The 11,809-nt window shown below is 47.8% G+C and overlaps 1 protein-coding gene across 1 annotated transcript; it reads left to right on the forward strand.

Annotated features, from left to right (window-relative positions):
* Positions 1-1,687: 1,687 nt before the first annotated feature.
* LOC121466795 (translation initiation factor IF-2-like) lies at positions 1,688-6,903 on the forward strand. Its single transcript, XM_041707196.1, has 3 exons — positions 1,688-1,849; positions 5,621-6,068; positions 6,302-6,903. The coding sequence occupies exons 1-3, from the start codon at positions 1,688-1,690 to the stop codon at positions 6,901-6,903; spliced, it is 1,212 nt and encodes a 403-aa protein (XP_041563130.1).
* The last annotated feature ends 4,906 nt before the right edge of the window (positions 6,904-11,809 follow it).

The raw sequence follows: 11,809 nt of genomic DNA on the forward strand, positions 1-11,809 counted from the left end.
TAAACATACACGCAAGTAAATCATAATTTAAACGTTTTAAAGAGTATTTAGTTTTTGAAATAGCTGCATGGGTATATAAACTTCGGCTTGCCGAAGTTTGCTTCCTTTCTTGTTTTTTCTAAATTTGGGTTAGGGCCGATCTAATTGGACATTTTTTTCCTAGCCTATATGCTTATTTGGCCGAGATAACTCCTCGTTAAGTTCACTGAGAAATTTGGGGTGCTTCCTAAGGCACTGCGTTTCGCTGGCAAGCAAAGGACAGTCTGGGGATATTTGTACGTCAGGAAAAAATGTTGGTGCAACTATAGCTGCATGGTCTATTGATCGGTCATAGTTGCTTGGCTCCGAACGCCACTGGATGCCTTCTGTTTGTATGGCGGCATCGACCCGTCCGCTCTGGAGTTTTTTGAACACTTGTTACAACTTGTTTTGTATGTGTTGACAGCTCCGCCTCCGTAACAAAAAACTCTTTTTTCGGCTACCCAGTCCTGATACCTGTAACCTTCCTTGCGGCAATTCCAGCACAACAAGGAAAAGGCTTCGATATCGCCTTCTTTATCGGATTCCGATTCTGGAGGCATCACCTGTTCTGGACTAAATTCCGAGACTTCACGTTTGAAAGGGGAAGATTTGAAATAACCCTGACAACGTCTAACATCAGACAAAAACGCTTCACGCCTGCGACAAATCTCCCTCAGTTCTGAAACTGATTGAATGTCGATATTCAAGATTTCATGTCTAATTTCGGGACGAAGATTGTTTCGGAGAACCCGAATGAGCTTGTGAGGCATCCAAGGCTGTTCTAATAGATCGATTAGACTTGAAATGGTGTCATAGAAACTATCAAAAGTTTCGTTTGACTTTTGTTTGGTGTTCCTAATCAACTCCTCAAGATCACCATCATCCCTACTCGGTCGAAACTGTAGACGCAAGGCTGAACAAAAGCTATCCCATCGGACTTCACCATAAGCTTTGTGATATCGCCATTAGAATTTGTGAGGAGTCTTAAAACTCCCCACAAATTCCGAGGTAGGAGAGCTGCATAGCAACAGCGAAGGAGGCGAGAATGCCGGAGGAGTCAAGGGCAACAAGGTCAAACGGTAAACGACGGACCTTGGACCCGGGCAAAGCGGAGACACCGTGAACTAACACGATCACGTGAGCTGGAGGAGAGGGATAACGAGACCATCACATACGATTTAGCGTCGCTTGTGATCGGTTGTATCGATTTTTTGCTTTGTTATAACTGGCAAGTTTAGACTAATTTCTAAAAGTAATGGTGTTTTTTTTAACCAAGCTTTGCTTAATTACATTGTGTGTGTTTAGCACTAGGCTTTTCTTATAAATCTGTACTCACTATTAGAGTTTTAATATTGTAATTGCATTGTTATTGTAATTTCATTCTCTTGTGCATGCTTTGCCAATGCACGAGTAACATTTTTCTGTCTCTTCCTCCTGCTCTACTTTTTGCGCATTATCTAACTATGTACGTACATAGTTGTTAGTGATTCACAAGCCCGGCTCAGTCGATAGAATAGATTTTATATCGCGCTCTTTCGCTTTTGTATTTACACGCGTTTCTTTTACTTTTGTGTTTTCATATTGTGTGTTTTCATTTGATCCCAGTGTCGAATTGACCGAGGTTTTTATTTTTTTACTTACTTAACAAAACAAATATTTAATAATTATGCCTGTTACCTGTGCCAAGAAAGGTTGGCAGCTTTCATCTACATCAAAAGATATAATTATCCTCTGCTGGCTCTGCGATACAATTAAGCATGCAAAGTGTGCAGGATTTGTTGGAAGAGTTAGGGTTACATTGACCTGCGACCTGGGCTCAAGTGGTCATGTGAGTCCTGAAGGGAAATGGAACTTGGGATGATTGGCTTTATGAGGCAGACTCGTGACGGTTTTAAGAAGATTCTTGGAGTACTAAAAGAAATCACTTAAGAGTTCAACGCGGTAAGTGAACAGTTTAGTAGTAAAAAACTGCTAGCTGAGTCACCTTAGCATTACAAAACCGAGACTTTTAGCTATAAAAAAATACCCATCCCCAAACATTACATTAATTAAATATTTATACGCTCGCAAGATATAGTTTTTTTTAAAATATCTGTTCCTCCCTTTTAGCCTGATGATAAACTAATAATAAAAGAATTTGTCCCTAACAGACAAGGAAATATAAATCGGCCTCAGAATTTAGAGTCTGATCCAAAAAACTGAACACTTATATATTTCTATCCCATCAAAACGTAATCGGACTAAATATGAAGTTACTTAGGCTGAACATTGGCTCCTCTGCCCTTAATGAACATATTTTAGTCTTCACAGAAACTTGGCTGAAACCGGAGAGTTCCAACTTCGAAGTTTTTCCAAACAACTTTAACACTTATAGAACTGGTCGCGTTTCTCGAAGGGGAGGTGGGGGTGCATATTGCTGTTAACACCAGTCTTACATCGGAGATAATTAAGACTGATAACCTCAATGTAATAGAATTTGTTAGTGTAAAAGTTTCCTTATATGCTTTATCTATTTTTATAACCTGTTTTTATATGTGACATTTTAATTTATGAACATCATTTGTCTGCTATTAAATCAGTTCTATCTCAACTTTCTGACAGGTATCATTTGATTGTTTTGGGGAGATTTTACTCTCCCAGATATATCTTGGATACACCTTCTCCTAACTCACCGGTTTGCACGCCTTTGTCGTTTCATGACTTTGTTGATGGACTTTTAGACCTATCATTACAAACAAATTAGCTCTATACGTAACACTTTAAATAGGCAATTAGTTCTTGTATTTGTTTTGGATCCGTCTGAGGTCGTTGTATACCACCCCATAATGGAATTGACAATATCCCAATTCACATTTAGTTTGTGAAACTAAAACGAAAACGAACGACTTTAATAAGCTAAACTTCTTTATTTCCGTACTTATACCATTGCATGGATAAGGAAAGTGCCACTGAATTATTCTATAGCGTTTTAAGTCTTAAACCTAAAACCTAAAAACAAACAAACAATGTTCTGAACAGTCAATGCTGTTCTAGGTTTTAAAGCCGGTGTAAAGCCGAATTTTCAAATGACCCGAAGCAGTTTTATACCTTTGTAAATATCAAGCGAAAAAACTTCGCATTGCCTTCATCAGTACGATTAAACTCAATTGAGGCGTCTACCGAATCTGAAATTGCTTATTTATTTTCCAAGTTCTTCCAAACTACCTGTAGTGCGGATTCTTGTCAAAATTCAGTTTACCCTTACAATTTAAACAGCACAAAATGTTTTTTTCCCGGAAATAATATAATGTTGTATTCTAAACGATTTGGAGACCACAACACTAACACAGTCTCCAGTGCCGGGGAGCCTGCGTGCTGAGCTTTTGAACCTCATCTATTTGTAAACCGATTCTTCAGTTGTTCAACTATCTGGAAAAATTCTTTTATTATTCCAGTCCATAAAGCGGGAGGAAATACCTAAAGCAATTGAGCGCATTATTACTTCTTATTTGCAGTATTAGTGTTCCTCACTAATACCACCTTATCAACAAGGTTTTGTTAAGCGAATCTACTTGAATTGACATCTATTATAGTTAAGGATTATATAATAATATATAGACTGATGTTATACATACAGACTTAAGTAAGGCTTTTGATTCCGTTAATCATTTAAAATAGATCAGCTCCGGTTTTCGAATAATCTTTTAACTTGGATTTGAATTTTATAGAATGGAAGAACTCTGAAAAAAAGCAGTTTTCAATATGATTAACGTTACTTCTGGAGTACCTCAGGGTGGTCATTTGGGGCAATTGCTATTTACTTTGTTCATCAATGATCTTCCTTATGTCATAACACACTCTCGAGTATTAATGTATGCTGATGATGCTAAACTTTGTTTATCCTATAATAGTTTGCAATCGGGTTTCGGTCTGATATTAATTGTTTTCAGAGATGGTGTCAATCTAACCTCTTAAATCTGAATTTAAAGTAATGACTTTTTATAGGGGTACGCCCTCATTTATAAGCGATTTTCTTCATGTTATACCACTGGACCGAATATATTCGGTCAACGAATTCGGAGTTCTTCTTGACCCAAAATTAAAATTCGACTGTAACATAAAGTCTACGGTTAACATGGCATTATGTTATGTGTTCTTGGATTCGTTAAGCGATGGTCAAAATAATTTGACGATCCTTATACAACTAAATTATTATTTACTTCTTTTGTCCGTCCTAATTTAGAATATTGCGCTGCCGTTTAAAGTCCCCAATATCAAGTACACATTGATCGTATTGAGTCGGCACAAAAAACTTTCTTCTTTTCGGCCGTCGTGGTTTGAACTGGGATCAAAACGTAAAGTTGCCTTCTTCCTCTAGTAGATTTCTATTGCTCAATTTACCTACTCTTGTTAATCGTAGAATCATGCTTGCAACTATTTGTATGCACAATCTTGTCAAAGGTGATATAGACTATATAGAAGAAGCCGCTTAACTTTTTAAGTGCTTTTCAGACCAACCCGCAACTACCAAACTCTTAACTTGCCAAGATGTACCTCACATTTTAGCCTGCATGAACCCTTTCGTGTTCTTTGTAGTAATTATAATAATTTATAAAATCAAATTTGCATTTCAACCCCTATCCTTGTCTTAAAAACAACAGTTATAACATATTTGCACCGTACATAGTTTTGATATTATTAAATGGGTCTACATTATGTTATTTGTGTTTTTCTCGCAAACTCGATAACTGCCCACTATGCTAATAGGGCCCGCGCGTAACAAGCTCGTGCTTGGTTTCGTTGGGCCACTTTTTTGTACTTTTTGTAGTGCATCAACGTTCAACAATATATCTGAAACGTGGTTCTTCCCAAATAAATGTGATGTGATTCAACAATGATGTTATGGCTATAACTTTTTTTTTTTTAAGATTTTTTTAAGTTTTTATCAGCTGTCTTGTAAAGTTTTATTTTATATTTCAAGTTGTTCTAACTTAATATTGGTAATCATGCCAGAAATTCATTGGACATCAGACTTCTGGTCACTAATACTGACCAAATAGCTTTATTAGATCAACTAATTGTACCGTGTCATTCTAAACATATTTTTCTGTCATACGCCTTTGACCTTCAATATAATGAGCAGACTATATTCATTAGGAACTATACACACATCAACTAAGCACTTAAACGTTGCATGCAACACTTGTGTATGGGATAGAATATACGCACTCTCAGAAGTTGAAGGACAAGTTAAACATCTTCACCAAAATATTTGTTACTAGTATAATTGCAGATACTGATGCGCATTTTATTTCTTTATATTTTGCTGGCAGACAACAAGCAGTGGTATCTGGGAGTTCTATGTCCAGCCTTAGTGATTTAACTAGGGGAGCTCCTCAGGGATCTGTTTTGAGGACCTCTATTGTATTCCATATATGCTAATGATTTGCCTAGTGTCTTGTCCGGTTGTGAAATCCGTTTATATGCAGACGAGGTTCAAGTTTATGTTAGTAGTCCGATTAATAGAATAAATGTCTGTGTTAGTTAGAGTTATTAAGTTCTATGTCTGGTTGACAATTGGGCGAAATACAACGGCTATAACTCCGATTCCGTTCTCCAGCTTCTGGCGTCCCCCCTGGTGTCGCGATCCCCGTCACCGGTCAGCGAGGCGGACGAGGAGTCCGCCGGGGAGATCTCGGACGTGGAGCTGCCGTCCGAGGAGGAGGACCCAGGCGCAGACGCGACGGAGATCGCAGAGGTCGTCGCCATCTCTTCCGACGAGAGTGGGCCGGAGGACGCGAGTGAGGAGGAGGAGGAGGGGACGGAGACCGTCAGTCCCGAGGTGTCGTCGGACGAGGACGACGTGGCGCGGCGAGCTGCGAGGGATAGGATGATCTTCCGCCGGTTGAGCAGGGAGACGGCAGGGCTCGGGAGGATCGGCCTAGGGCACATACCACCGTCGGGCGAGCCCAAAGAGTGGGCTCGTATATTGGAGGCGCGGGCGGTCACTGTCCGCCAATGGGAGGCCCGGCGGGGGCGAGGAGTGCAGCAGTCGCCGCGTGGCAGCAGTGGCTGAGGGAAGCCGAGGCCGAGGAGGCCGCACTGTGGGAGCCGCCGCAGGAGCCGCCGCAGCCGCCGCAGGAGCCGCCGCAGCCGCCGCAGGAGCCGCCGCAGCCGCCGCAGGAGCAGCCACAGCCGCCGCAGGAGCAGCCACAGCCGCCGCAGGGGCAGCCATAGCCGCCGCAGGGGCAGCCGCAGCCGCCGCAGGAGCAGCAGTCGGCACCGCAGTCTCCACCAGCAGCGCGGCCGCCGCCGGTAACGCAGCCGCCGCTACCGCCACCACGATCGCCGACGCCACCACCACCGCCGCCACCACGATCGCCGTCACCGCTGCCACACTCACCAACACCACCACCATTGTCGCCGCCGAGGCAGCAGGAGTGGCACCTGCCACAAGCGCAGGTGGCGGCGCCCACCGCCGCTGAGCCCTCGCGATCCGAGGGCCAGGTCGACGAAACGCGTCGCGGAGACGGCCGATCGCGCGGGGCTGGGGGTGACGACCGTGGAGGAACGCGAGGCCCAGGAGGGGCTGGAGAAGGGGCCATGGGAGTGGCCAACCCCGCCGGAGACGTCGCGGGACACGGCGCCACCCCCGAAGCTGGCGCGGCAGACTTCGTGCCCGGAGTCGCGAGCTCCACCGGCGAGGCCGACGCTGCGGAGACAGCAGTCGGAGGGCGCGGAGCCGTGGGCGGAGGTTCCGGAGGCGGATTGGCCGGCGCGGGTGGCCGAAGAGGCGCAGCGACAGCGAGGGAGGCAGAGGAAGGCCAGGTGGGCCAAGCTCGTGCTGGAGGAGGGACAGCGCTACCGAGTCAAGGTAGCAGGGGGTCGGGTGCGGGTGTTTAAGGCCCAATAAACAAATAATAGCATTCGAGCCCAGCAGTTATTTTTTGGGCAGGGGATCACAACAAGGCACAACACAGAAAAAAAAGAGTGGTCCGCCGCAGCAGCCAATCGCGGAACGGGGGCGGTGAGGGGGGGAATCGCGGGCCAAGCACGCGGACCGGCAGAAAACACGAGGCTGCCGCAGGCGTATGGCGAGGGGGGTCACTTGCCGCCGCAAGGGTCTCCCGGGGCACGCGGTCCAGGGTCAGCACCCCGAGACATGTCAGGGGCATCATGGTCATGGTGTCGCTGTAAAGAAAAAAGTCGTTATTTAAAGGAAAACTATCATCAGCAAGTTAACTTACCAGTTTTTTCAAAACAACGAGGCCGTGAGGAAATTAGGGACGGGGGCGCCAGGCGATAGGCGGTCGATCGATAGTTGCGATCGATGGGTACAAAAAATACTGGATTTCTCAAGAAACGGTCACACGGAGGCAACTTAAGACAACGGAAACGATAACGGCAACAACGATGGCAATGCTGGAACCACTATCGATAAGTGCGATCGAGGTGTGGTCAGGCGACGGAATGGTGATGTCAAACAAAGGGAAATGTCTGGGCGGGAAATTCAAATTCTACGCGGGGGAATTATCGAAGGAACGAGATGCAGTTTTGGGAAAGTTCAAGTCTTTCGGGGAACCGTCTGGGGAACAGGCTAACGCAGCACAGCCATGGGAAAGTTAAAGGTCTCTCAGAGCGCTGTCTGGGGGGAGTCTTACGAGGGCAGCTCAGGGAAAGTTGAAGTCTTTTGGGGAACTGTATAGGGTCACGAGGAGAACGAGTTTGGGAGGGGGAATTTGAATGAACGAACAACAGGGGCGGGGAGATCACCACTTTCATAACATTTCCGAAGAAAGGGGGAAATGTGAGGAGTCTTAAAACTCCCCACAAATTCTGAGGCAGGAGAGCTGCATAGCAACAGCGAAGGAGGCGAGAATGCCGGAGGTGTCAAGGGCAAAAAGGTCAAACGGTTAACAACGGACCTTGGACCCGGGCAAAGCGGAGACACCGTGAATTAACGGTACCACGCTGGACATTGGACCCTCATACGGCAAGGGCAACAGGGTCGAACGGTAAATTGGCGAACTTCGGACCCGCACAAAGAGGACGCACCGTGAACTAACGGTGCGGCAGTGGACCTTGGACCCGATCACGCGAGCTGGAAAAGGGAAATAACGGGACCATCACAGGCTATAAAAGGCGGCGCAAGCGCAGCACACAGGAGGAGTAATAGTGCGAGAATCAAAGCGAGTGCGTGTACGCGAGACTAGTAGCAAGTTAATCAAGTGCCGAGTACCAGGATCAAGATCGCAAAGACGAGACGCCGAACGACTGAGAGTCTACAAGGCTGAGGCTTCAACGCTGAGATCCAAAGGGTGCTAGGTCGTGGTTAAATCGAGCTCAGGGAGTCCTTGCGTGGAGTCTGCGATAACCGGCTAGGCGATACACCTTGCCGACACAATCCGGACCAACTGAGGGAGCCTGCGATAAAGGTAGCTGGGCGGAAAGGCAGAACGGCGTTCTACCTGCTAGGCGAAACACCTTGCCGGTCCCGATAGTGAGGTTCGCATAACATCCAGAGTCTCGAAGGAGCCGTCACGAGGCAGATACCAGCAAGCAGTCGACGACGAGAAGCGACGCCGCGAAGGACAGCGACGAGGAGCGACGCCGCAGAGGACGACGACGAGGAGCAGCAGCAGCTGAAGAGCCGCGAGGCTTGTACAAGGAGACGAATAAAGACAGTTACGATCCCAACAGAACTCTTGCGTTATTCATTGGTCAAAGGCAATCACCCAAAATAAATTTGGTGGAACGAACCCATAACCTCTCTGAGCTAGCCGCCCGTTAACGTAGCGAGCGAGAATACATGGGAATCAGGTCGTTACATCTGGCGCCCAACGTGGGGCAGCTGAAGAACCGCGAGGCTTGTACAAGGAGACGAATAAAGACAGTTACGATCCCAACAGAACTCTTGCGTTATTCATTGGTCAAAGGCAATCACCCAATATAAATTTGGTGGAACGAACCCATAACCTCTCTGAGCTAGCCGCCCGTTAACGTAGCGAGCGAGAATACATAGAAATCAGGTCGTTACATCTGGCGCCCATGAGTGATTGTCCTGACCAAGAGAACAAAAGATCAAAGATGGGAAAGTCCTGGATTTATAATCTCAGGAAGGAGGACTTCGCCGAGGTGAGCAATGTTCTGGGAATAGAACTTGAGTGCTCGGTAGAGGCGATGAGGAAGACCCTGGCAGTGACGGTTGACCGCATAACAGAAGACCCGGTCGTGGCAGAGTTAGTGGCAGGTCTGGAGGTCAAATTCCGGAAGCTGCCGGTCCCAAAATACAAGCTAACAGCCGCAGATGCCGAAGGCCTTATTGCAAGCCTGGATATTCAGAGCATGGCAAGCGACGGCAGGCAGCGAGAAGGCAGCCGCGAGAGGAAAGAAGGCGTACGGCCACATCCGCAGGACTACGCCAAGGTGGCCAAGCAAGTCCGAGAGTGGAACTTTCGGTATGACGGCAACGACAAGCCACTGGAGTTCCTGGAGCAGGTCGAGTGGTCAGCCGTGACATATGGTCTGGATATAAACCAGATCCCACGAGCAATGCCGGAGCTGCTGCAGGGCAGAGCCCTAAAGTGGTTCATAGCCAACAACCGGCAGTGGGACAGCTGGGGAGACTTCATATTCAGCTTCCAAGGATATTTCCTTCCTCGAGGCTACATGGAGAAGCTTGCGGACCAGGTCAGGCAGCGGAGGCAGACATACGGGGAAAAATTTAAAGATTACATGGTGGACATGCAGAAGATGATGCGGCCCCTGGGTATGTCTGCCAAAGAAGTCCTGAACAGGATAAAGGAGAACAGCACGCCGGCCCTCCGAATGTTTATCCGGCCGTACGAGTGTCGGCACCTGGACACCCTGATGGCGCTGGCAGACGAGTTTGAGGAGCTGGAGGAGCAACGGGAGAAGTTTGAAATGGAAAACCACTCCCAGAGGACACAGAACCGCCCAGTGCCAAGGCCAAGGGCAGAGCAGGGTGCGGTGTGTAGGCGGTGCCAGGAGGACACGGAGGCGCCACGGAGGCATACGCCGCAGGAACACGGATCACCAGCCTTTCGCAGTGGATTTATACAGAATCCGGCCAACGCGTGTCGCAGATGCGGGGGCGCGGACCACTGGACGAAGGAGTGCCGGAACCGGCGACTCACATTCTGCTGGCGATGCGGAAAGATAGGCGTCCGAACGGTGGAGTGCTGTTCGGGAAACGCGCAACGATCCCAGCCTCCGAGGGGCGGCCAGGGATCGTAAGGTGCTGCCTCTCAAAAATAATGGGCGACCTGAAGGCGGAAGAAATGCAACTGTCCGCCACAGTGCTCATAGGTGACGCGAACGTTAAGGCCACGGTGGACACCGGCGCGACAGCGAGTTTCATCAGCAAAGAGCTGGCGGACAGGCTGCAGGCGGCAGGAAAGGTTGGACCCACAAAGAGGCAAGTACGGATGGCGGACGGTAGATGCGGAGACGTAAAATCGCAGTTAGAAATTCAAATCGGACTTGGCACAAGAAAAGTGTCAATGGAGCTGCTGATCCTCCCAGGATTGATTGACGAACTGGTGCTAGGATGGAACTTCCTCACCAAAATCGGAGCCGAGGTGAAATGCGCAGGTCACAGAGTGATGATACCGGCGAGGGACAGACACCGAGGCTGGCTAGAAGAAAAACTGTCGGTAGCAGTCGTGGAAGCCGCGAAGGAATTTTCGGAGAAGGATGTGGACCAGTTTTTAAAGACCGAGTTGGAGAGCCTGGAAAATCAGCAAGGCACGTCAAACGTGGCAGTACACAGGATCACCATGATGGACGATCAGCCGGTCAAACAGCGGTACTATCCGAAGAATCCAAAAATGCAGGGCGAGATCAACGCCAAAGTAGACGAGCTACTTGAAAAGGGATGCATCGAACCGTCAAGGAGTCCGTACAGCTCACCAATAGTCATGGTGAGAAAGAAGACCGGGAAATGGAGGCTCTGTGTGGATTTCAGGCAGATCAACGCAAAATCCGTGAAGGATGCATATCCAATGCCGATGATCAACTACATCCTGGACCAACTCCGAGAAGCTAAATATATAAGCAGCCTCGACTTAAAGGACGGGTACTGGCAAATACCGTTGGAGGCAGCCAGCAGGCAGTATACCGCATTCACAGTGCCAGGGAAAGGCCTGTTTCAATGGAAAGTTATGCCTTTCGGTTTACACTCGGCATCAGCAACATTCCAGCGGGCGTTGGACCAGGTAATTGGACCAGAAATGATGCCGCACGCTTTCGCGTATCAGGATGATATAATCGTCATCGGACGGACACTAGAGGAGCACATGCGGAACCTAAAGGAAGTATTCAGAAGACTGCGAGCGGCAAACCTGAAAGTAAACGCGGATAAGTGTAAATTCTTCAGGAAGGAACTTCAATACTTAGGGCATCGCATTACAGACCAGGGCATCGGGACGGATCCGGAAAAGGTATCAGCGATAGCATTGCTAAAACCACCGGCAAATGTCAAGGAACTACGGCAGTACTTGGGAGTGGCGTCGTGGTACAGGCGTTTTGTGCCAAATTTTGCCACGCTAGTGCATCCGCTGAACGCCCTTCTCCGAAAGGGTGTCAAATGGGAATGGACCGACTACCACCAGCAGGCCTTTGAAGCTGTCAAGGCAAGATTGGTCGCCGACCCAATTTTGGCATGCCCGGATTTTACAAAGCCGTTTGTGCTGCAGACCGATGCCAGCGATTATGGGCTGGGCGCCATTCTCACTCAAAATTCCGACCAGGGTGAGCGGGTGATATCCTATTCCAGTCGGACCCTAAA

This window comes from Drosophila elegans, unplaced genomic scaffold, assembly GCF_018152505.1.
Source record: "Drosophila elegans isolate 14027-0461.03 unplaced genomic scaffold, ASM1815250v1 contig_153, whole genome shotgun sequence".
Classification (NCBI taxonomy): Eukaryota; Metazoa; Arthropoda; class Insecta; order Diptera; family Drosophilidae; genus Drosophila; species Drosophila elegans.

Coding starts and splice junctions, on each gene's coding strand:
- LOC121466795 (XM_041707196.1), top strand. CDS start 1,688: ATGCCTGTTACCTGTGCCAAGAAAGGTTGGCAGCTTTCATCTACATCA. Junction 1,850..5,620: donor ACCTGGGCTCAAGTGGTCAT/GTGAGTCCTGAA, acceptor TCCGTTCTCCAG/CTTCTGGCGTCCCCCCTGGT. Junction 6,069..6,301: donor GCAGTCGCCGCGTGGCAGCA/GTGGCTGAGGGA, acceptor CTCCACCAGCAG/CGCGGCCGCCGCCGGTAACG.